We start from the raw sequence: 26,886 nt of genomic DNA on the forward strand, positions 1-26,886 counted from the left end.
AAAAAAATTTGCCCTGTCGCATTAAACACGAACATGGTACATTACCTAGCTCACCTAGTTGACTTGCAGTCTGAATAACAGGAGGTGATGTTGTGTTGGACCAGACACCGATAATCATCAATAAAAACAAGGCTGATATCCGCCATAAACGCCAGATTTCCAGGCCCTTCATAGTAAAAATCTCAGACTCTTGATTCTTATTCACACTTTCTCTATTACGTACCTGTTGAGTCTTAGCACAGAGAAAGATGACAGAACTTGGGCTACTCTCTGTGAGTTACTTAACAGTAACAAAAGGAAGATTACAAAATTCCTAAAGGACAATGACCTTTTGTTGTTATGGCCGTATTGATGGTGTACTAAAGAACATAATAGGCCTACTAAACGCATTGTTTGACTAAAACTAGCCAACGTACCACTTTGACTAAAGGTACGGTGTCGTTTAGTATTTTGTGTGTGCTAAAAGGTACGGTAAGATACCGGTATATTGTTTCATGTTCAACAATAACAAGAGGTAGACCAATATTATGTCATTTCAGTTCAGTATAATGCTTAAAATATAAAAAAAAAATCAAAAAAAAAAATCATACAATTGTTAGCTAATGTATTAGATAACCTATAATAACATAAAAATAGTAACTAAGCACCTATATTATACTGTAGCATACACTTTTTTTTGCGTATGTACAAGTATTGAAATTTTATTTAATGAATTCCTACACCAGCCTCCTACTTCGTTTTAATCATCACCTAAATAAGAATTATATCACATTTTATTGGTAATAATATCTAGGCTAATCAACAATATTAGTATTAGCATTTTGTATCAGTATAACTTAATAATAAGAGTGTACTACACTCAAAACCCAGTCAGAACATATTTGGAGAATTCTCGTATTATTTTAATTATTCAACGTTATAATTCTGAAGTTATTTCCTGTGTTCTGTAACTTTGACTTGAAGTATTTAATAAATCTAAACCATTCAAGTCAAAATCTGTCTTTATAACCATTGGCATGTGATCTTATACGCAAACGAATACAGTCTTACGTCATTGTCTAAATAAGGGCGTAAGAGGATTACCGTACCAATAGACAAGGACTAGTAGACGATAATTAATACCTCCTTTCTATAGACAAAGTCTCGATGAATTAAGAAGCTGATTTCTTTTGTGTGTTGAAACATATTAAAACGTCACCACAAAAATGTGTAGTAGTGAAATGCAATGCTTTATTTGACTCTTTTTTCCTGCAAAGGTCGAAAAAATATTTCGAAAGTCTTTTAGTCATGGATGGTCTTTTCTATGTTAAAGCAACATTCACACCAAGCTGGAATCCGGGCACAGCAACTGACTATAACTGACGTGTGAACGCCTATTACTGTATTCTTTTAACGTCATACTAATTTGTCACGATTCTCTCCGACCATGTACCAATCGAATGCGGGATTTTTGGTATGAACTGAACCATTGTGACTTTCTCATATTTATATCTTAACACCTAACTTGTTAGTACAGTATATACGTACCATTACATTTTTAAATCAGCCGCCTGATGACATGGTCAGCTGTTGTCGAACAAACCGTGTACGTAACGTTTACGTTCTGAGAGGCCTAGGAAAATAGAGTCTTGAAAAAATATGTTGATTTCCAATAAAATAGATTTAGAATCGATTGCAATCGATATTATTTTGTAAGATTTGGTGAAGTTGTGAGTGAATTTTAGCTTTAAAATAAAAATATTAACGGTTTATTTAAAAAACATAAAAATCAATTCCGTAATGTAACGGCTCAAACGTTTCGTTCAGTTACGACTGTGACCATGCTTGTCAAAATGGTATTAATTCATATCATAGATGCTATGTAGTACCGTATGCATATGTTTTTTAAATCATTATTTGATTTTAAATACATATTTCCTATGGCTTATTTTCGACATATTAGGTTCATTATTATTGTTACAACTTACGTGTGTTATTGATATAATGCCACCACATATTGTGAAATCACGCATGATAATGAAAGGTATAAAAGAGTAGGCCTATAATGAAAAAAAATACATAAACAAAAGAGAGACTGATTTGTATATGCCTCCAGGAAAATTTAATGAAATTTGTAAAAACAAAAGATGAGAAATTTAAAGAGCAAACAAAAAATATTATCATCGGCAATTTAGGAAGACAGTACAAGATGCCACGTTTTAACATTTTATTTCTTAGTACATAAGCTGGTATATTGAGTAAGGAATTAGGAAAACTATTAATTTTTACACTTTATATTCGAACATTTTTACATTGTTTTTCCCATCAAATTGCTACTTACAACAAGCCTATAGAGTAATACATATAGGTTTGTCTACATTGAGAGGTTCTAGAGGTATTTAGTAATGTGTTTTGTTGTGGGTCCCTGCGAGACAAGTTCTTAACTTCTAGAAGGGATCCATGATAATAATGACTACCGATTACTGTTTTATTATCTATGTTCAGTTTAATATCTTTTTTCTATTTTGTATATTTTCATTCATTATTATCTAAATAAATGTTATCTGAATAGCGAGCTCTCGTTTTGGGACGGTAGACAGAATAATCGACGAGATTTGTCTCTTTAATTACTTTCGCAGTATTGGTTTCGTAACCATTCATAAGATGTCATATTCATTGTCCAATGACGACACAGAAGTATGCATTATTACAGGCTGGCAATACATGGTTATGTATGTCTACTACTAGCACTATCCATTACCATGACGGAAGAGGAGGGAACACCCATTTCTGAACATTTCCTTGTACGAAAGAGTAAACGGGACCGTAAATAAATGTATAGTACATAATTTTTACATCTCTACAACGTCAGCGGTTCTGTCGTCATACACCCGACCTCGCATGTATGGCGATCCGTGAATGATTGTAAACTGGGTGCCATCTGGAGAATTTGTCTTCGAGCTGCGCATGGACTCGGACGCACGAGTCCGCATCTGCTCGTCTTTAACTGTATTGGTAGCGTGGTGTATATATAGATACATAGCAGACACACCAGACATTTCACTCAATGGAAATGCTAGAGAGATGACACCGAACGACGCCGAAAAGTAATATGAAAAAACTTCTTCACCACTTCGCGGTGAGTTTTCGTCCACTGCATGGTTGATACAAGAACAGAATACTATCAGACTTATCATCATAAGCAGACCTGGAAAGAATAATAGTAAACTTTTCTAACATAATTTGTATATTATTAGCCATCTAAATCTGTCTAGTGATATTATAGCTAAATTCCGTGATAGAACCTCTTATTTGTTTCTCATGTAACACCTGTATCATATACTGAAACATACCGTAACCTTTAACCTAAGCTTCCATGATGATACAGGCACCACCACATAATCATGATAGACATGTGATGCTGAATTACGGAATTTACTTATGATACGGAAACAATATTGTCATATGTTGAGATACAATACTCAGAATTACAACCTTTTCAACAACCAACTTCCAGACAGTATAATGGAATGGAATAATTGTTAGTTCAATGTTTTGCCCTAGGTAGGCCTACTTTATATTATAAAGAACTTACTTACTTACCTGAAATGATAAATATTAAACCGGCTATGAAAATCCAATGGCGTCTACTGGATGTTACTCCATCTGTCAATCCAAATGTCGCCATAGCACACCCAATGATCATAAAGAACATACCAGCAAATACAAGAGATGTTGTCTTACGAATACTCTCTAAAATCAGTCACAATAAGTTTTAATTTATTGTAAGTTTCATAATAAATATCCCAACAGTAACTTTTTTTCTGCTAAAAATAGCAATGCAGTATTATCATTTATGGATATATTTTAAACAAGATATTATATTAATAAAATGTGATTCTTTTCAAAAGAGAGAAAGGTAAACAACATTGGTGGAAAAGATAAAATTGTTTCTTTGTATAAGGAATTCTTTTACAAATTGCGTTCAATAAAATTGTTTTTACAAACTAATGCATCCACCGGCAAACATAAAACAAGATGAGTGCTTGTTGAGATTTTAAAATTCAAGACACTGTGTTGATTTCGTAAATCGTTTTATGGCGCACGGATTATAGAAAATACTTACCGAGAACTGCCGAATTTACGTTTGGTGGCGGAGCAATAAATTCAAAGTTGACATAAGGTATTTTTGCACATTCATTAATCTTGATTGAGCCTGTAAAATAGATCACAACAGAATCTTAGTCTCAACTTTTTTTTGCTTCAAAATTCAATTAACAAAAACAAATAAAAAAGGTGTTTGGACAAAATAGGAGTGGAAGATAACAGTATACAAAGTTTCTTCAGTTAGACCTCTAATTAGACCTCTAATTGCAGACCTTAAATTGAAACTCTTAGATTAAGATGTTACACCAAAGAATCCAGTTGTAGCTCTTCTTGAAGGCTGTTTCTAAATAAAGACCACTTAAGTTTCCAATTTGAAACCTATAGTATAGTAGTTTGGTATCATGTAATTTTTATTTAAAAAATATATAGTAAAAGATTTTTAAATACATTTACTACGGTACTAGTGCATATAGCCTTGTAAACCTGATTTCAGTGAAAATGTCATTTATTTGAAATTTTAATATGAAGTCTAAAATGGTCCTATGATGGTACCGAAACGTCGATCTCTCTTTTTGTCATTCAATTTTATATTGAAATTATATAGTAAACGTCTTTTAATTATAAATAAAGTGAAATCTAAATTCTTGTTATCAGTACTTTTTTAAAGAAATAGTACAAATAAATAAAATATGCAATTAAAAAAAAAGTTTCTTCAGGTGTGGAAAAGTTTAATTGGATTTCAATTTAGGAATACAAATACAAGTAAAGTTTTATCTCAAAATTAAATTATACAAAATAAATTAAATACTTTTACTAACGTGAGAATTCTAGCAGCATAATGTATTTATTCTATTATTTATTCAATTATTCAAACTTTATCTTTATATATATATATATATATATATATATATATATAGATATTGTATATATATATCGTATATTCTAATTGATTGATATTCTGATTATGATTAATTTTAAAGAAGAAGTCACAACCAAAATAAAACTTTTTAATTAAAAAGAAAAAGAAATAATTGTTACTGAATCAATCTTAAAAGTTAACTATATATAATCCAAGAGCATATATTGAAAGTCAAACTAAAAATAAATCTCATTTTGAAATTTAAATGTCGTTAGAATTGAAAAATGATTGAAATTTCAAATTACATTTCTGCTTGTCATTGCAAAGTGTGAAATTAATGAGTTATACTGACCGTTCTTCACTGTATGTGTTTCTGTTGGTGCGGGTGTATCTGTAACACCGTCATCATTATTTTTTTTCCATTTATTTCGATGAATCCAAATATGTTGAACTAGAAAATAAAGAGAAAATGATCGTGAACTTTGCGAACTGACTCGGAGTGGTCGTGCCAGATTATCTTTCTCTGATCGATTCGGTTTTTATTATCACAAAGGCTAATTGAGGTCGTTATAAATCTACAAGTAATATATGAACAACTGTAAATATAATGTGAAATTTACTATTGTGTTATTTTTCAGATGAACATTCTTTAACATGTACGAGTCTAGTCTGCTATACACGTATAAACTTAATTAAATTAAATATTGGCTTGTCAGACGAGCAAAATCAAAACGTACAATATAGTTTTCTATGATCCATTTATTTGGTCACATACTAAAAATGCCTAAAATAAAAAAAAAACTGCTATGTTGACGGCGATAATTCTTAAACAGTAACCGATTCCTACTAAAAGAACAAGCAAGAGCAAGAAGTTGTTTTAACTCCCAACCAATTTACGGAACTCTTTGAAAATGTAATTTGGACGAAAAGTAATGATGTAGGCGCAGCTCAAGAAATTCGAAAAATCACAATCAGCGTGATAGGTCAGTTACTTGTGCGTTTTACGACCGCGCGCAACCTAATTATCTGGCCGACACACTGGGTAAAAAGAACTATTTCTAAACATCGAACGACAATGGAGAGATATAATCCAGTAGGCCTACAGATGAATGACTGTTAGCTCTCAACTCAGATGTTTTAAAAACTGTGATTATTATATTATTTATTTGTCATCCATCATAGAATAAAAGCCGCTGTTAACCAGCAAAGACTAACAGTAATCTAATGGGATTCAGTGACATTTATAGGCCGCCGTCAGAGAACAACGTCAACTATGAGAACCAGACGGACACATTAACTTGATCAACTCCTTTGCTTAAAACAACACAACTAAAACATAAAATAATATATTTTTATTCTTATTGTGTTCTTACGATTTCCGTACCAGGCAAAGAATTGTATATATGCCAATTTTAGTTATTTCTCAATACATTGTGACGCCTGTATCATAGAATTACGCCTAATTAACCTAACCATTAACACAATAGAGGCGTCATACGTGTGATACATATGTTACACTGTATTACAGATGCCAATGATACTGACAGTTAATGCATACACACAGAGAACCGGGTGAATACTGTATGTAATACTGATATGCGTGCAAATTCAGGGTATTATTTTAATGTAATATTAATCTAACAATTATATGTTTTTAATAGATTTTCAAAAAGTTATAATCATTACATAGCATTGTGATGCATTGCTTAGTGTACTTTTGTCTCTTGAAAGCCATAAGTATGCATTGCAGTGCTTTTAAAACATTTGTGCTTAGAGTAAGAAGAACAAAATCAAAGTCTACTAATTTAAAAATAATCTTTACATGCCACCGGCACCAAATTCAATAATGATACAAATATCACAAATTACAATTTTTATGAATATCATTTCTTGTTTTATTATTCTATATTTTAATAACATATTCCAGGGAATATTTTACTGAAAGACGAGATAGCATGACAGTCACGTTATAGCTTCTCAATTATAGATCACTTGGAAATTATGAATCTCATTTTCTGCGCTTGACACTCTCTTTGGTCTCTGGAGGCAACGCGGCTTATTATCTCAGTCTCTGAATAAAATCTCCCGATAAATTGCAATATCACCGAATGTGAAATATTCTATATTGAAATTACAAAACAAGAAGCTAAGAATTGTAAGGAACGTTGGCATGATGAAGTTACAACGATGGGTATCGGGTTTGGCTCGATACACCCTTCCAGCAATTAATATTGATGGGAGGGGGTATTAATGAGGTAACTTACCTTACCAAGTTATATTGTTATTCATTCCGTGGTAAACTATTTTAAAACTAAATTATTATTCTATTCTATGGATTATTTCTTACCAACGATTTCTTATAAACGATGGTATATTAAATAAATGATCTTTAAATTGATTTAATAACCAAATTGATATTATAGATACTATTAGTATAACACTCTAATTAGCATATCCAATTGTTATTATAAACGAACAGTAAATAATATGCTTCGAGTATGCTATATAAATGATACGCCTGACTGTGTTTATATCCATCATCGCTCGTAAATTGTGATAACATATGGTATTATATTTCGATTTGAATAAAAATCTATTTGGAAATACATCCGAATTGGCAGTGACATTAAATGTAAATACATTTGTGACGGCAGTAAATACAATGGTTACGATTTAAATAAACTAGTTTATACGAATTATTCTTCATTAATAAAATATATAAAAATATTATTGATTTTATATTTTAATACTTTGTAGAGAGAAATAGAAAATATATATTTTCAGAAAAAAGTAGTTATACCGTTGACGCACTAGAATAAATAAACTAGAAATGCACTCCGAGAGTGCATACCTCCGCCAAGGAGGTATGCTGCAAATAGTAACAGAATGACATTAATTAACTAACAATATTTTCAGTTTACTAACAATAGAACAATTATTACATTTGAACATTTTAGGAAAAGTCGAAGGGGTGGTGCGGGCTGTTCCCTATAGCATAATGAATAAGTCTGTCAAAATGAATGGGTTTTTGAAAATCACAAATTATTGATAAGACTGTTCAGTACCTGATCGCCGGCTTTTGAAAATCGTCTCTTATCTTTTAACTCTAGCAGGTCTTAAAATAATATTAACAAGTGGTCCATAATTGGTCCGGATTGCCTTCAAAATTTAATGGAGTGGTCCTTGACCATATCTATCTGTGTTTTCAATTTGGTAAAGATCTGGAAATACATGACAGACAGACACACACACACATACACACGTGATTGACTAAATAACCTCCTTTGAGAAGGTAAACAAGGAAAAAAATATTGGTTGTTATATCCTATAAATATCAATACCAAATAAGAAGAAAACAGGGTCTCTCGCCCAGTTAATATCAATTAGAAGAGAAAAAAAAATTACCCACCTTCGTATGGACATGCCTTGAAGAGACCAGCATGCAACCTAACCCACGCTTGCAGTGTTGAGTCGGGAAAGTCTCTATGATAAGCCAATTCTCTGGTCTCAATCCAGTAGTCGCTGAAAAGACCTCCTATCAGCAAGAACACAGTCAGGTATCCAAGACCTAGCATTGCTATCGTCAGCAATGGCTGCTTTTTGGACCCCAGGGTAAGTTCTGGTAGTTTTCGCATACTGGTGAACTCTTCTGATGGAAACAAAACCATAGTTGCTATTATTCCATTACTAATACGGTCTTACAATTGACCAATATAAATATTTGACGTTAAAAATACAGTTATCGTTTCAGTATCAAAACAGTTTAACTAAGCATATAACACACATAAAATTCTCTCTAGGTATAAATAATACCAAGTTAAGTCCAGTTTTCACCGCTGTATCACATTGCAGTCAGCAAGTGTTTGGCCTAGACATATTGGATAAAACAGCTGACGCGAAGCTTTCCAAAATAGTATTCAATTCAAGCATCTGATTCAGTTAAGAGCATGTTCAGATGACATAGTCGAACAAGTTTATCTCATCAAATGAGAGAACTGTGTATCTATAAACTTTATAGTCTGAAACAACGGTTTTGTTGAAAAAAAACCCCGGTGAGATGAAATGACGTTCAAATTACATTAGTAAACCAACGAATGGGAGTTTAATATTGGATAATAACATCACTACTGTAAAATTAACAACCATGCTATTTTATCGATCGACTTGAAAATAAATCGCCGTTTTTATCGAAAAGGGTCGTTAATCCTGACATTTTGACTTCTATCAAATAGGGCGTTAGTCATACGTTACCAAAAGTAACATAACGTATGTTTGAAACCCAAATAGACGTACGATTAAAATGTAATAGTAGTCTAATGTGGAAGAAATAAGCAGTTTAAAAACTGATTGACGCACGAAGATTGTTGGTTACATCTACTTATTATACAGTTAAGTAGCTATTCAAATGACCGACATCATTACAACTATTACTCATAATTAACAATAATACGATTCAACAAACTAAATAAAATCAGATGAATAAACTATTATGAATAATATTACGTATGCAGTACTTACCGTAGTTGACTTGTGAATGTATAGGCGCACACGTCGAGCGAGAGGCCTTATTAGACCTGACTGTTGATGTAATTACTCTAGAGACGTTTTCAAGATTGCTAGTAGTAAATAATAAATGAATTCAGGCGTAATGAATTTTAATGAACGTAAGGGAATTAAGAACGAAAAAGTCAACATTACGTTACATGGATAATTGTGACGTATATAATTATGCCTGTTCTACCAGCTGGTTCTACGAACGAAACTTAATTGTACGCTAATTAACATTATTTATTAAACACGTTTACCGCATAATAACTGTATGTATGTATTAAGTTTATAAATGACTTGAATTATTTTAACATTGGCCTATTTACAATATTTCAGCATTGTCCTATTGTGTTTTTGCTATGTTTTCTTTGTAGTTTTATTGTCTTAATCATGCCAAGCAAAATAAATGTTTGGACCAATAACATTTCTTGAATCTTGTAATAAAATCATCAGAAAAAAAAGGAACATTGCGTTTCTCGACACCAATCATATTGTTGCAAGCGATTCGTCAAGTACCTAAATAAAATGACGTTAAACCTGCGTCGAACAAGTCTTATAAATAATAATAATAGGTGATTGTTGAAGCACTACCTGGGTTTAGAACCTAGTATTGCAAAGTTGTAACAAATACGTGCTCAAAAATTAATGATATAAATATAAATTTTTAAAAACACATCACTTTATACAGATTGCACCTAATTCGTTTCTACTAGTTTGTGCTAAGCAGAGACGCTGACGCATAAATCAACATTGCGTTTCACCTCGTCAACTTCTGTACATCCATGCATCACATGATTTTATGAATTGCAATAATAAATATTTTAATGTATAAGCGCCTTAATCTGGATTAATGAGAGAGTTGACCACGTGTTGTGTATTAAAAGCATCGTAACAAGTAAAAATAGCTGGTTTGTCGATTTAATTACAACTAACACGTAGCGAAGCATTTTAAGAAGTTATATTAATGTAACTAGTAATGCTAATCATCTACCGTTGCATTTAAAGTCATAGCGGCTAAAACTGTCCTTTCAGTATCTCCGACTTTTGAAAATGAATCTTGTCCACACATGATGACGCTGTATAGTACGCGAATACTATTCACATTCACATATCTCCAAAACGATCACAAAAGTTTCACAATCAAATTAATGTATAGGCCTATTCTATACGTGGAAGCTAGATAAAACCTTAACCGGCTATTGCGCATGCGCAATATTTTTACCGACTGAGCTGAATAATACAAATTTATCGAATTTCGGAACTCAGGTATGATAAAATTAATGCATGAAGTAAAGAATTTCAAGATGTGAAATTTCCATATCGATAGGGGGCGACATACTCAGATTAAAATTTATATATTTTATTATTCTTTTGGCATTTTACAATTTTGTCTTCGTGTATTGTTACCTGCTTATTTTATTTCTGTTTACTCTCTCATTTATTGTCTAAGTTATAATGAAATGAAATGTCAGATGAACATTTCCATATCGATAGGGGGCGACATACATACGTAACATTTACATTGATTTAATTCACACTTTGCGTTGTTTTATGATGTTTTATTGATCGATTTCAATTCACTCATAGGATAAATTAATAGTTGTTTGTGTTTTGTTATGTTTTTCTTTTTTTTATTGTTCTCATATATTTGTTGGTGACCATTATACGACGCCTAATATATCGAACGGGTTCCTTTTTAAAAATGAAGAAAAATGTTAATAAAACAAAATTGCATATAGTCCAAGTTCATAACACATACATCCCATTTATTATTCGTACACAATAGTATATAATTTGAACAATTTTCATAACAATCGGTGAAATAATTAATTACCTATATCCTGCGTCCACTACAAATTTCATAGCGATGTGAAATATAAATATTGATTAAAAAAGACCATATTGGTTACACGTTTATCTACACTAACAATATTAATACAATAATCTCAAAACCATCTTTGCTAATAATTAATAATATCACACTATATTTTCTACAATAGGAATGTAAATGAATATTTCTTACAATAAAACTCAAATTTGAAACTAAAAAAATGTCTTTTAGGTAGTTCAATATTATGTCTAACAAGGTTCTTTAAAGCAGATTGGCGAACTTTCCGAGTCAAATAGTCGGTTGTGTGAGGCGTCGTGAAGACAAACGGTTGCTAATTGGCTAATTCATGACGGATTCAGGAAAAAAAACCCGTAAAATGTATTATGCAAATATTTGTATAGCTCTACGTAATCACTGGTTTCCAAAAAGAAAGGATTGATAAAGCAAAAGAAATCAATTAAATGTGAACAAAATAAAAAACACGGTGACAAGAAGAATAAGAAAAAACAGGAGGAAGACCAGAACGGACCAAGAAAACGAGTGATAAAAACAAGATGAAGACCGACTACCTCAAGTCATCATTGAATTCATTGAAAGCCCGGGTTTTCTATAAAAGATAGGTTTTTGGTATGATAATACCGATAATTTAAAAACAATTTATCACACCACTATTAGGATAAACAACGAACGAGCAAAGGCATAACGGTGGAAAAAATGAAATTAATCCACAGATAAACAGCATCACAAAATTTATTTCCAAATTAAAACAATAGATTATTACTTTAATCATGATTGCAAACAAACATTGCCATTAAAATACTTCAGCTGAAATACCCAGGTCTTATATATAAATTCTGTAAAAAACTAAAACAAATATAAAAACTTAATCTCCAGACTGTTTTACTAAACCCGAATAATTCACTACGATACTATTAATTAAACAGTATCAAAATATTTACACCGACAATGGAGCGTTACTCTCCATAAAACATACATTGCACTAAATTGACTTAAACAATCTGAGCAATCAACGCCGTTTTCCATGAGGCGAATTTCTTGGCGGGAATAACAACACAATATACTGTATTCAATATCGTGTGATGCGTTTAGAAAGCTATGGTTAGATTTTATACCGCAGGAATAAAGTTTAGGATTTTTGGCAAGTTTTCAGTATTAAAAAACAAATCATTTCATCACAGTTTGAAGATGCGCGTTAAAGAGAGTTGTTGCAGATTGTGATGTCACTGATGATGAGTGACTTCGAAAACTAGAAATACCCGAATAACCTTAAAGTCCCGGAACGCAAAATAAAAGTTTCGCCTATTAGAAAACAGCTTAAGTCTAACTAATCTAACATATTTATAATTTTTTTGCATCATATACATATAGTGATTATTTATATAACTTTCATTTGTAAATGATATACTATAATAAAACTTTCTCAAAATGAAAATAAGCTGAAAAGAACAAAACATTTTTCAGTAAAATAAAAAAAATGTCCGATTCTGTCCGAATTGCTATTGAATTAAACCAATTAAGGTATCTAAAATATAAAACATTTTACCACGAGAGAATTTATAAGAAACTCATAAACAAATAGACGAGACAGATTCCAAACATTTAATGGTATTAAAAACTGTCAAGGTATAATATATATCCAGAAGATACATTAATTAATGTATTTGATCTTATAGCTGAAGGAAATTTAGCAATAAGCAAACCACAATTTGTTCGTGAAGTGTATTTAAGAAATAAATAAATTAATAATGAAACAAAAATAAAATTAAACGGTATGGTACGTAAGTAATGGAGAAATGCACCAAACTGAATTTCTGATGATGTAACATATATAAATTAGCATATCTAAATTGGCATCCTATTTTGTATTTATTCGTACCAATGATATGAACTAATTACCATTACTATACTGTACTCATAGAAAAATAGCCGACATACGGGCCCTGTACTAATATATATACGTATCTCATAAGAGAGCAACGTGTAATCGCACTAGATTTATAATATTAATCAGGCCTATGCTCTACAATAATAATAATTATATTACAATTAATACTTATAAGCGATCTAACAAATCAATTTAATAGGACACGTTACCAAACCATCACTTTATTTTACGATACATTACCAATATACTACTGATGTGTACTGATCACTTTAATTGTTCGTAGGCACGACATTGTTATAATATGCAAATCTGTAACTCAGAAGGTGCACTTCACGTTTCAATGATTCTTATTAAAAAAAATGATTTTTTTTTTATTAAATAATATTGAATTCTAACGGTTAATGTACATACAATGGTAAATACTGATTTTTCAGTACTTGAACCTGATAATAATTTATTTATTTATTTATTTATAATTTAATATTACTACAATAATTATATAAACACTTTTAGGATGAAAACAAAATGTTATACAATGTTTAATAATTAAACATTGGTATAATGTTATAATCATAACACAACTGCAGTCCACATTGAAAATAAAATGTATAAATATTAGTACAGCATTATACTAATGTATTTTTTTAGTTCATTAATAATATTTCTACTCTATAAATAGATCTATACAGATCAACAAACCATGTTCTTTTGAGGGCAGGGTTTAATAACATCTAATGGTTTTATAGTTGGCACTTTTAATTTCATGCTAATATATACTGCAATTATTTTTTTTTTCGTAATTTCAACTTTTTTAAAAAGTTCCCTGTTGTAGCTGAATAAATTAATTTGTTCATTTAGCAAGTAAAAAGTAAGAAAATATTTTCTGTATAGCAAAGTTATAGGGTAAAAGTTAAATTACCTCTCTGAAAAATATGAAATTAAAAAGAATAGTGGTCAGTAGTAGTCTTTACTAAACCCTTTTGAGTATTATTTTGTATAAAAAGAAGTTTGTTTTTTATATAAAATATCTAATGATATTTAATAATCAAAACTCAAGGTTCTTCAGCAAAAAAAAAAAATATGAGCTCTTATCACACAATCGATATCAAATTGTACTAAATAAGAAAATAAAATAAAACCTGACCTAAGATGAAATAGCAGATTCTTGGTATTTTTATAATTTAAAAAGTATCAGAGCAAAATTCTGTAATACATGATCATGATCACACGTGACATCTGTACCTTACAGTAAAGTATCTAGTTATAGTTATAAAGTCTACAACAAATAAATCCTGTAGCATAGCAGATGATGATGATGAAATACATTTGATACTATAGAATTCTCATAATTTCAGATACTTAATAATTACTATATCTGCAAATGGCAATGATTTTACTATATTCTAATTGTTTTTTATAATTCTTTTAGGCACTATTTTCCTATAGTTTTAAAAGATAAGGGAAACAGATACACGAATTATATGACTAATTTCATTAGTTAACCATTTTCCAAATAGTGGTACTCCAGACAACTTTTGAACAGTTTTGGAAAAAAAATGTCCAGGTGTTCTTTGTAACTTATACTTATTAATTAACTATTAATTACAGTAAGGGTATTAATAATTACATTTTCACATATAAATAATGTGTTCTGTAGCCAGATATTAACATTTACTACTTACAGTACTAGAGTCCGTAAATGTAGTTAGAAATATGCCTACAAGTGAGTCATTGCTATTCTGTTGTTTAAGATTACATTATAACTTGATCATAGTGTTTTAAATATTGCATTTTTATTATATCACATAACCTGAAATTTGTTACTCTATTGCTTCCTAATGCATGACCAAAACTTATGTTTGAGGTGGGGAAACCTTTAATTCCCTTTTAGCCGAGGTATATACTTTGCGGAAAAATTTAGAGTTCAATTTCACAGTCAGGTCACAGAGAAGTAAAAATATATTCACTAATAGATGCCATTTTTGATGTGAAAGTAAATAGTTGTGGTTTATTCTAGGTTTTTAAATTTCAACATTTCTAATCCCAACCAACTCTATTATAAAATGTATTTACTGTTCTACGTAATTCTTTGCATTTTGTAACATATATGTATCATGTAAATAATCTTCTGGTATACTTTTCATTTTGGTTATTTGATATCGAAATCTTTCTATTTTCTGTATTCATGGTCTAAAAATTTGATACAATCATGATCAATCACTAATAAATGTACACTTTAAAAGACTAAAAGATTTTATAAACATTTTAAAATTGTTTTTATGCTACCTAAAATATTTCATAGTGTATGACATGTAACAGGCAGTTTAGAATTTACTGAAATAGCATAACAAACTCTGTTTTTTTAGATTTTATGAACATCTAAGTATTAAGTGACCATGTTTTTTCTTTTATCTTTGCTCTCTTATTTGATGAATTAATAGTGATTTTATGCTTTTATTTCCGCTTTAGCAATACTGAATATTAAATTTTATTTGCACACTATACACCTATAAATATTCATTGGATTTTTTTGTTTCAACTTCTACTTAGCATTTAGTAACTAATTCCTATATCCTTTGATCTTACAGTGTTACTACTTGTAATATAAATATCTTAAACGTTATCTCTCGTAATTCTCCCGATTCCCAACCCATGTATTGTCAATGGCCATACTTAGAAGAATTTTCTATAACATATGATCATTGATTGATTCCTTACTATAGTTTTTAATTAAGGTTTAATATGTCTTCTTCAATAATGCGTATGATTAACATTATGTGTCTCTCTAAAGGAGTCCCAATTTGATGTAAAATAATGATTAAATTACCGACAAAATTAACCACTTTGAACCGATTGAAGATGCATGGAGTACAAACCGGGAGAATTATTTGCAGTCTAGCATTTAATGACAAACTCTGGGTTGATGAAGGTAAAGCCATCAAATTCCGTCTGATCTAGATTCATGATGCAGAGTTTATCTGTCGGGGTCAGTTTGATGGACAAGGCTGTAAATTCTTTGTCGAAATTGCTGGTGTCCATTGTATTTTTCTATAAAAATAAAGTAAAAAAACACAAATATTAAATTGGTGAAACAAGATCTTGGTGTTTCCAAAAGGAATACAGTAAAGTAGAGAATGTTGAGAAACATTTACTGACACAAACTTTTGATTTTGAAAATGCTTCCAAAACAATCTTTGTTTTTTTCATTACAATTTGTATAGAAAACAAATATTTATATAATTGTTTGTCTATTGAAATTTCTTGTTTATACCATAAATTGAGAATGCTTTAAATTTAAAATCTTCTTGAAGATTACAGTTTCCATTACGTCATTCAATAACTAATTACTAGTTACTGCATGATGGGTAACTTTTTTTTCAGATTTCTTAATAATGTAATGTTTAAAGAAGATTTTGGTTTTATATCGAAACTACTATATATTTCTTTTGGAGTGATCCTACATCACAACAATGAATGATATGTGATAATTACATAAATATATTTGACAGTGCATTAATTATTATTGCATCACCAACACGTGAGAGAAATATGCAAGTGGAGCTCATACAGCCAAGACTGTGAACAAGAATTTTGAACAAATATTTTTAACAGTAACGTAAAAAAAAACCTTTTTTTACATAACTTTTTAAAAATATTTATCACTCACCGTGTAAGTTATATATTAATATAATTATATTGTTTGCTTTATACTATTTTACTGTATTAGGTAGAATTACTATCATTTAAAATGAAATACAGTTTTATTTCTACTACTCATTCTATTTCTAATGATATTCATTTTCTAAAAGAATATTTGCATCTATTTGCATAATACTATTTCAAAATTATTTTTTATTGTTGTATACCTGTTGAGATGTTAAAAAAATGATTTAATTATTGTGAAAATATAATATAATAGGACACCGTAAATAAGAGTAGAAAGAGAAAGAATAAGATTTTGAAACCAACCAGTCAGCACTAGAAAAAAAGAGTTTGAAGCCTGTATAGTAGTGTAGAAAGATTAACACCATTGTGAAGAGGACATTTTGTTAGTAAATGATTCAACATTTCTAAACATGCTTGAAAACACTACTGTTAACTTACACCCACTGCGACAGAGCTATATTCATCTTGTTACCGTATGATTTTAAATTAGTGGTCCACCTGAATTGTATTTATTACTGTGTAATTGTTAGTACATTCCTAGGCCCTAAGGTTTGTTGGTTTGATCTTTAACGTGGTAACAAGAAACCTCAACAAATTGGTAAAAATGTTTAAATGATAATTTAATTTGAGCTATAAAATTAGATGAAAAAAAGAGGGCCTGGAATATCTCAAGCTTGTGTAACACTTGATTATTGCCTGATAAAATTATGTGGTTCATTCTGACCAATCAGACTTGATATTAGCACATCATTTTCGCACTAAATTAATTTAAATCTCTTTGGCTCTGACTGTCTGAGGTATAGGTCATCAATTGAGAGTTGACTCAAACCTTATGTATGGTGTGATGCCACAGTAGTGTCTATAAAATAAGGTTTATTAAAGATATATTTTTGCATGACATTCTGGTCAAGTTGGCCCTAAACCATCTCGGCCACGGTCAAGTTGGTCCCGCGTCAAGACGGTCACAATTACACAATTGAAAAATTGAAAACATTTTAAAATTGAAATTGTGTATTTTATTATATGAATTTATGAACATTGCTATTTATAGCACTTAGTCCTCTATCATCATAATGGAAACCTCTGCTGTTCAAGCTGGGGTAACTTTTAATTCCTGTTCCTCAATTTTTTAGACTACTGTAGGTTCTTTGCTATGGCCATGTTCGATATTTCTTATTCATCAGGTCACAGAGAGGTCATTCAGAATGGGAGACAGCAAGCAATGATCTGTGCTGTACTACCATGTTGACTTATACCATGAGATTACTAACTAGATGGTTCCCATCAATTGGTTAGAACAAAAAGAATATTTTGTATGCAAAGCAACAATATATCTTCAATTAAGTTTAGATATGTTTCTATTGTTATATAAATTGTTATAAACATTCTAAACTATAAAAAAAATACTTATAATAACTAATTGAATAATTAGTATATGATGAAACAAAGTAAAAAGATGAAAAATGAATACAGTGTCCCATAAAATGAGTTCTAAATGGATGCAAAGTAAAACAAAAGTGTTAGTTACAAAGCGTTTGTGTATTAACAAATTGATGCAGTGATAACAGGTGCTAAATATATAAATGTCATAAAAAAGTGCGTTATGGTAAAAGCAAGTGGAAAAAAAAATCACCCAATCAGTGTCATATCTAGCACCACCCTCACCATAATGAATTATGAAAATGGCTTTCAAAACAAAGTTAATAAAATTGCTGTTTCTTCAAGCAGTATGTTTTGAAAAAAAGCTAAACACTTGCCAACTGTTCCTACATTTACTGCTCTGAGAGCACTTTTCAATTAAAGTAAGGATTGACAAAGGTAAAGCCGTTAAATTCATCCTGAATGTTGTTGATGATCAGAGGTTCAGTTGGAGTCAGAATACAAGGATTCTTCGTAAAGTACTTGTCAAAATTCTCAGCAGCACGAGGGTTGTTCTGTTATGAAAATGGAGAAAATTTGATTGTTAGACTTTTACTTCGCTATGTCACCCAAGTGTGAAGTGTGAACAGCAAAGACTATATCTATCACGTCTTGTCATCAGATGTTTACGGTAAATAAAAAATTGTAATTAGATATTTTGAGGTATATTTCATAAAAATCCAACACTAAATTAAGAGTGAGATACATCTGTTAAAGCCTAAAATGGTAAACCCACACTAAATTTGGAGATAACTCAGATACGCAGGTAAGCCCATCATGTGGTACAAGTCCACCCCTAAGCATAGAGATGTAACTATTGTAACATATTGATTCAGATATAAGCCCATCATATGGCATACGCCCACCCCTAAACATTTGGAGATGTAACTGTCATGCTGACTTGGTTATAACTTTTAACACCACCAATAAAATTGGAGAAGTATTCAGCATAAGCTCACTCATTAGCCAATTAGAAGGTGTAAAAAATGATTCATGAGGAATCAAGATTTAAGCCCTTTTGTACCAATTCCATGTTCAATTTATTTAAGAATGATAATCCAAATATGAAACCTCTCACATTTTTGACGCAATTAAAGTTCCTGGAAATTCCCTAAAATTCCTCTGTTTAATAATCCGCTTTCTAATATGGTTTATATTTCAGTAAAACAAAATCAATTTGTGTAGCATCTCTTATCTAACAAAAGAACTACTGTAGATCATAAAACATATTTTTCTTTGCAAACAATTATTTCTACAATTGTTTAGCGGTTAATGGATGGAACTAAATAAAACTTAACCCAGATTTCAATCAATTTGAGTTCTATATATTTTCGAACATTGTAAATTCTTCTGATTTAAATTGAGACATAATTCAAATAAATTGCAAGTTATACATTAAATTGTCTGTTGTTCTGTCTAGTAAAATGTCAACTGTCATATTGATGTCTGAAAAAGATTAGCAAATTTAAAAATAAGAGATACCCTATATTAAGAGAAATTGAATACAACACATATTCTAAATAGTGAATAATTTTTGTTTTTCTTTTTTTGTAAAATGTTAGTATTTGATGAAACAACTGAAACGGGTCTATATTACTAAAACAGATACCTGCCACAGAGCGGGTACCACCCACCCCAACTCAAGAGCACAGTATTTTTTAAATTAGAACCTTCCCAGTACAATTCAAATTGGTAATTTTGATACCCACTACTTCAACTCCAGATACCTTACTCTCCTCAGAATGGGTTGTATAACTGCTAAGGGCACAGAAGCACAGAGTTATGGATAGCTTGGAATTCACATGCAAATAAAAAAAAAACCCCAAAAAAACACCTTTCTTGAATATAGCCTAAAGTATGAACAAATGAAACAAAAATCCTTCTGGAATAACCAATTTATAAAAAAATTGTTCCCAAAAATAATAAGTATTGTGAAGATTGTCATTAAAACTTAAGAGTTGTGCTTTATACAATAACAATATTAATATTAAGAACAGCCTAATGAATATGTATATTCACAAAATACAATACAAAGGCAGGGGGAAATAAAAATTGATTCTATTTACAATCATTCCAAATCGATGTGAAACTAAATATGGAATCTAAATCAATAAAGCGAATCAATGGTTTACTAAACGTGTATAAAAAACAACATGATTTCAATCATGCAAATAAATCTAGGGGTCAAGGGTTAATCGGATTGACATTTGAAAAAATAGTATTTTGTATATACTGTATGTATACGTACAATAACTGGAACAAATGGTGGTTGAATTTCTCGTGCGGCCAAACGATCCCAGTCAATACGGCGAAAGAATATGTGTTCTTTGATGTCACGCTCTGCTTCTCTTGACGAACCTAGCCTCTTTGCAGGATGTTTAGTTAAAAACTTTCATAGAAATAAATAATAAATGGAAATTAATTAGAAGTTAATTTTCAATGCAGAATTTAGGATTGAAACTTGTACAGTATTAATCAGGGACATAATCCCTGTGTGACTGTTCTTACTTTCACAGGACAAACATAATTATAAATGTTGTACACAAAGTCTTGAAACAAGTCTTGTGTTCAGTTGAACATGTGGTGAGAAAAAAAATTCTAACATCTGAAAGGATTAGAACTCAGGACCATGGATCGGTAGCCAGGCTTCCAAACCACCAAACTACAACTCCTCTCTTTTCCTGACATACAGCACTTACTCCTTTACAGATTGACACAGACTCCTTTGACATTGCCTTTGGATAAGAAACATTGTGTTCCAAAATAGACTGGAAAAGTTCCTCTTCATCTTCTCCATCAAATGGAGGCTAAGAAAAAAAAAAAAAAAAAGGAAAAACTAATTAGTTAATATTAAATATTCTTTTTTAAAACTCTATACTACTGCCTGACATGAATCAAGGAAATCTAACAACAGGATGCTGAGCTCAAGAGATAAAAGAGTTAATCTGCGACACCTTAACAGACACCGTGCGCCGCGGACAGTATGTACATAGTACTAGTATGGTATTTGTCGCAGCCAGACATAAGATCAAGGACTGTGTCTAGTTTCTATATTAAGAAGAACTCAGTATGCTGTTGTTAGATTGCTTTGCTTGAATTCAGTATAGTTTTAAGATGAATTATTCATGGGTGGTTTAGAGTTTAAAATGTAGACTTTGATAGTAATATAATATGTTATGCATGTTAAACCTTTTATTACTACTAGAAACCCTGTATAGATTAATACTGGCTTTTTATTTATTGTATGATAAATGCCTTGACATTTATAAAAATGATCAGAAATAACTCTAATTGCACTGCATAACCTCTCTATAATGAATAAGAATAATGTTGTTTTGTTATTCTAACTCATATTTTGTCAATTTTAGTTACAAAATATTCTTCAAATCATAATTTAATTTGTGTAAGAAAATATAAAAATTGATGTTTTCAAATTACAGCAAGATTTTAATGTGAATTTTGAAATTGAATAGTTGATGATTTGCCTTCTTGAACTCGTCAGGCAGTCATTCCATGTTATCCAGTTAATTATCGCTGACTTCATTCTACGCGCATCTCACTGACTAATATTATTGCTAAAAAGCAGCAATCATTATCAGAAAGGATTTACTTTAAGTAATGAAGGGAATCATATATCTATTTAAGCAATGGCATAATGGTAAGGAATATCGTACTAGCATGTGTTGAGGGGCATGGGTTCAAGACTTTTCTGGCTGTGCCATATTGTTTGTATCTGGACAAGATACTTTACTTTTATAGCCTCATCCTTTGGATCAGACGTAAAGCTGTCCTTCCCATACATACTGTACAATACACATGTGCACAAACATGTGTATTCTATTGTATACGAGCACTATTAAAAAAGAGAATGGCATAGTCCTCCTGGTGTCCTGATCATGGTAGACGATGTACTATGATTTCTGTGTCTTCGTAGACAACCTAATCTAAATTTCTTGAGTTTCCAGTTAAATAGAATAATATTTTTAGGTCACATAAGATTTTCTGGGTTTAGTGGGTTGGAAGGATTTCTTTGAAGTGAACTCGAAACCTATTAAACATTGAATAGACAGCATCATAATGACAGAATGTAATTTAGAATTACCTGGCCGGCAAGCATTTCATACAGAAGAACACCAAATGCCCACCAATCAACTCCTTTACCATATGGTTGATATGCAACAATCTATATAAAAAAAATACAAATTATACACAAATGTATAGAAAATGTATCACTATTTGTAAATAATAAATAACTAATTTACAAATATTTATATTATTTTTTTTCTTCTATGTATAATTAAAATTTAAAAATCTATACTGGATTATGACACTGAAAGTGTTATCATGTTTAATGTAGTTAAGTATAGTTATAGATATATTTGTCATTTTAAAGAGGGCCCTTGGATATCTTCTGGGCTGTAGGTGCAGTTAAGGCTCTAAATGAAATAAAATAAAGACAGAAATTATCAATATAATGTAATAGCTATATGCTTTAAACCATTTTTGTAGAGAAAAATTTGTCACACCAAAATCTGACAAAAGATCAGATAATATCAATTGTCTTTAGGATAATCATATATATATATATATAAAACAGAAGGTCTAGATCTAAGTCATATAAGCTTTATTAGTGCTCAAGTCCCGAAGCCAGTATTAAAAGCCTTTTCAAATAAACAGGTAATGCGTAACATACACCATAAAATTGACAAAGGTCATGCCGAAAGTGCATTGGTACAATTATGTAGCATACTGTGTAATTATGTTCAAACTTATATCAAAATATAAAGGTTAATCTGCTCAAGAAATGTATAATTATATATTAGTAAAATGTGACATTAAATGGTTTGTTTTACAATTAATTTCTTACTACTTGGTTTATATGATTTTAAATTTCAATATTCATATTTTTGGTTTGTTTTAATTTAAGAATAACAAATTAACTAAATTAACCTTTCAAAGATGCGAAGTTTCTACTATAGAATCGATTAGCATTTGAGATACCTGTTATGTGTTATACTGCTTGTATTCTTAGGAAAGATAGATAATACTCTTTGTTTTTTGTTTGTTTTGTTTATTAAATCCTTCGGATGGGACATAAAGCCACTGAATGCCTGGTCAGGTTGAAACCCTACCGACTTTATGTGACAAAAAAATTGGTAGTGATATTCCCAAATATGGTAGTGATATGACATCATTATGTCCATATCAAACTTTTTTGTCACATAAAGTTTGATTGTCTACACCGAAATTAAGGCCTGCAGTGTGAAAGGCACCTGTCCTTGGCTGACATTAACAAAAGATAAATGAATACCATGGACTTATTCTTTACTCCATGATGAATACACATATTGCTTACCTCTGGTGCAATGTAATCTGGAGTACCACAGAAAGTTTTTGTAGTAACGTTCTCAAACATTCTTTCTTTACACATGCCAAAATCGGCAATTTTAATATGACCTTCATAGTCCAGTAAAACGTTGTCCAATTTCAAATCTCTGTAGACAACGCCTTGTTTGTGAAGGTAGAATAGGCCTATAGCTATTTCTGCAGCATAAAACCTGTTTATACAAAAATGATTATATGTATAGTAAAACATGTTTTAAGTATTAAACTTAACAGGTATTCTGGTATCTCTCATTAATTATTTAATTGCACTTTTCAATCCAAATGCATAAAGTTTGAATTATATAATTTCTCCATTATTATAGTAGAACCCTGTGACACCCAACAAAGTGGTCCTTTAATAGCAATTGGTAGTCTGGGTTCCAGACGGAGTTTTGTCTTAACATTAGTAAAAAGATAAATATTTTGGCACATATGGCGTTTCATACGTATACTACTTGATTTTGGATACTCCGTCTGGGGAAACACGCACAAGTCACGTGGTTTGACACCAAGAATTCTTGGTGCATACGATTATCCGGTTGACTAGTTTCAGCTGCATGCGATTGGCTACTCACTCGTACACCATTTTAATATTCATATTTCAGAATTTCAAAGACAAAGACTCAACAACTAAGATGATGCACATGCGCTATGTTACGTTTAGACAATGTGTACTTGGGTACATTTATGAAAGTTTCTGAAGGCGAGACATTATTTTACATGCCTAGTATTCTGGTAAACATTTGATGGGATTTTTCCCAAGAACATGAAAACTCGTCTTGATATGATAGGCTAGCTTCTCCGCAAATCAAACATTGAATGGATCATTTATTACGCGGAGATAATTTTAATTTAATTCCCACCCAGACCCTGTCCTGCTGTGTGGTGGTGTAGACCTGTTGTGTGCTGGTGGTGGTATGTAGGCCTACTTTATTGGCGTTTTATTTGGCAGGTCATACGTGCGAATTGAGTAGGACCTACAAAAGAGGACTAAACAATTAATAAACAAAACAACTTGGCATTACGATTTTATATTTCAACAGTCTCGATCGTACATTCAGCACTGCACGTACTCGATCTTTTTCATTTTGAAACAAAATGATCATTGGTTGATTCGAAATCCATATTTACATACCGCCCAAATACGGTATGATAACCTACGTCATTCTTATCGGATGTTTGCGGTCTGCAAATCGATTTCTATACGTGTTTCACAAGTCTGTATTTTCAGACAAAAATTGAGGTCGAAATAATAAATAAATAAAAAAAAAAAGATAATACAGACTTGGGGCAAGTCTAAGCAATTGGCAATAGTGTTCAAATATACATTGTCCATCATTCTTTTTGTAACTGTCCCCTTATTAGGGGTGTCTCAAAGGAGGTGTTCTAATGTATAACCTTTTTATATTTGATAAATCTCTTAAACACTATCAAACTAGTTTGACAAAAAAAGTGTGATGAGCCCAAATATGGTGGTGATATTCCCAAATATGGTAGTGATATGACATCATCATGTCCATATATGGAAACATCACAGTTTTTGTCACATAAAATTTAATAGTGGAGACCTCACGAAAATTCACTTGAAGTACTGAATTTTCCTGTTTATGTCACATTAACGAATCTGTCAAAACTTTAATTGCTGTTGTATGTTTATGAGCGAAATTGCAGAAAGGTAGTTTATCGTAGCCCCCAGAGGTTGCAAAAGCAACCCAGAGGACTGTTAAGCCTTCACAAATGTAGTCATTTATCTTGTCTGAAACATTGTGCTACACTAGAAAAATGTTAGCATTTTTGCGTCACGGGAATGTAAAATATAGCAAGCGTCGTCATACCATTAATAAATATTATTTATTATACATATGTGATATTTATAAATCATGGAATTATGTAAGAGTAATTATTATTTTTTTGCAATCTGTAACGATGTTTGTTTTGTTGAATTCAAAACTAATAATTTGTCTATTTATCATCAATTTTTCTCATTCAATATGTAATTAGGAAATGCGAAGGTGGGCAGTCTGAGATTAGATGCGAATAAGTGGGCGGTAGGATCGTTAGTTGAAACAATTCATCCACAGTAAACCTTAAGATTTATACATTAACATATTGTAATCAAATCAAATTAAATACGGTATAATCAAATCTAGATCATGCTAAAATATTGAAAGTCGTTCATTGGCTGCAAGCGTTTTGAGTGAATTTGAATCTTGACAGCAAACACAACTATCAACATCATTTTCCTGTGTTCTACTCCCAAACATATTGAAAACAATTCATCTGGTTTTTATTAATTATTTTGAAAAATCTAAAAGGCTAGGTTGATAAACTAGTGTGTGTTTTGATTTGCAAACTAGGACAACCTAGTCATTAAGAGCAAAGTGAATATTAACCTAATTGTTATATTATTAAACCAACAGTACCATTATTCCAAATCTCTTGTTTACTGTACCTCCTCAAAGAAGGTATACTGTATGTAATCGATCGGGTGTGTCTGTTTTGTCTGTTTGTTAGCAGGATTACTCAAAAAGTCATTGAAAGATCTTTAACAAAATGAAAATACAGATAGATATGTGGTCAATTGGACAACTCCATTAAATTTTGGAGGCAGTCCGGACTACGGTCCCTATTCTGTACAACTTTTTAGTATTATTTTCAGACCTGCTAGTGTTAAAAGACAGGACAGGTATGCACTCTCGGAGTAGGTTTTCAGTTGTCAAATGTATACTTACACAGCATGTGGTTCTTTGAATTTTCCTACTTTCTGAATCTGAAACATTAGATCACCGCCATTCACATATTCCATGACAAAGTAAAGACGATCCTGCAAAAGACAGCGTATTGTGGAAAAAATTCAAATTACATATTCATATTAGCATTTTATACTGGAATGGTTATGTAAGAGTTGTACTATAAGTTTGCACTATAAAGAAGCATAATGGAAGGTAATATCTTGACAACGGAGATACATGGAGTCTAATTTCATAGCTCCATGATGGGACCATCTGTGCCATTCTAATAGGCAAGTTGCTTTAATTCCATTGTCTTGTCCTTTAGATGGGATGTAAAACTCTCATATACATTCATTTTATTTTTCATGATAAAAAAAACTATACGATCGCAACACTTTTTTGATAGTATACTATACTATCAAAAAAGTGTAGCGATCGTCTCCAGGAGAGGTGA

At 31.0% G+C, this 26,886-nt stretch overlaps 2 protein-coding genes across 4 annotated transcripts in view; both read right to left on the reverse strand.

The window, feature by feature from the left end:
* Positions 1–1,600: 1,600 nt before the first annotated feature.
* LOC140048337 (voltage-dependent calcium channel gamma-5 subunit-like) lies at positions 1,601–9,561 on the reverse strand. Its single transcript, XM_072093207.1, has 6 exons — positions 9,464–9,561; positions 8,355–8,594; positions 5,298–5,396; positions 4,106–4,195; positions 3,583–3,732; positions 1,601–3,187 (listed from the first exon to the last, which is right to left on the reverse strand). The coding sequence occupies exons 2-6, from the start codon at positions 8,578–8,580 to the stop codon at positions 2,832–2,834; spliced, it is 921 nt and encodes a 306-aa protein (XP_071949308.1). The 5' UTR covers positions 8,581–8,594; positions 9,464–9,561; the 3' UTR covers positions 1,601–2,831.
* A 1,258-nt stretch (positions 9,562–10,819) lies between these two features.
* LOC140063505 (protein kinase C-like) overlaps positions 10,820–26,886 on the reverse strand; it is a 108,718-nt gene continuing 92,651 nt past the window's right edge. Inside the window, exons 10-16 of one of the 3 annotated variants that reach the window (XM_072109852.1) lie at positions 26,433–26,524; positions 23,672–23,873; positions 22,418–22,498; positions 21,015–21,122; positions 20,564–20,704; positions 18,667–18,830; positions 16,199–16,278 (exon numbers count right to left, since the gene is read on the reverse strand). In XM_072109852.1, the coding sequence (XP_071965953.1) occupies positions 18,690–18,830; positions 20,564–20,704; positions 21,015–21,122; positions 22,418–22,498; positions 23,672–23,873; positions 26,433–26,524 (765 nt within the window). In that variant the 3' untranslated portion in view covers positions 16,199–16,278; positions 18,667–18,689. Of the gene's footprint in view, positions 16,279–18,653; positions 18,831–20,563; positions 20,705–21,014; positions 21,123–22,417; positions 22,499–23,671; positions 23,874–26,432; positions 26,525–26,886 lie in introns of those variants that run through there. The other 2 variants (XM_072109850.1, XM_072109851.1) reach the window with 2 other exon arrangements.

Source organism: Antedon mediterranea, chromosome 1, assembly GCF_964355755.1.
Source record: "Antedon mediterranea chromosome 1, ecAntMedi1.1, whole genome shotgun sequence".
NCBI classification, from domain to species: Eukaryota; Metazoa; Echinodermata; class Crinoidea; order Comatulida; family Antedonidae; genus Antedon; species Antedon mediterranea.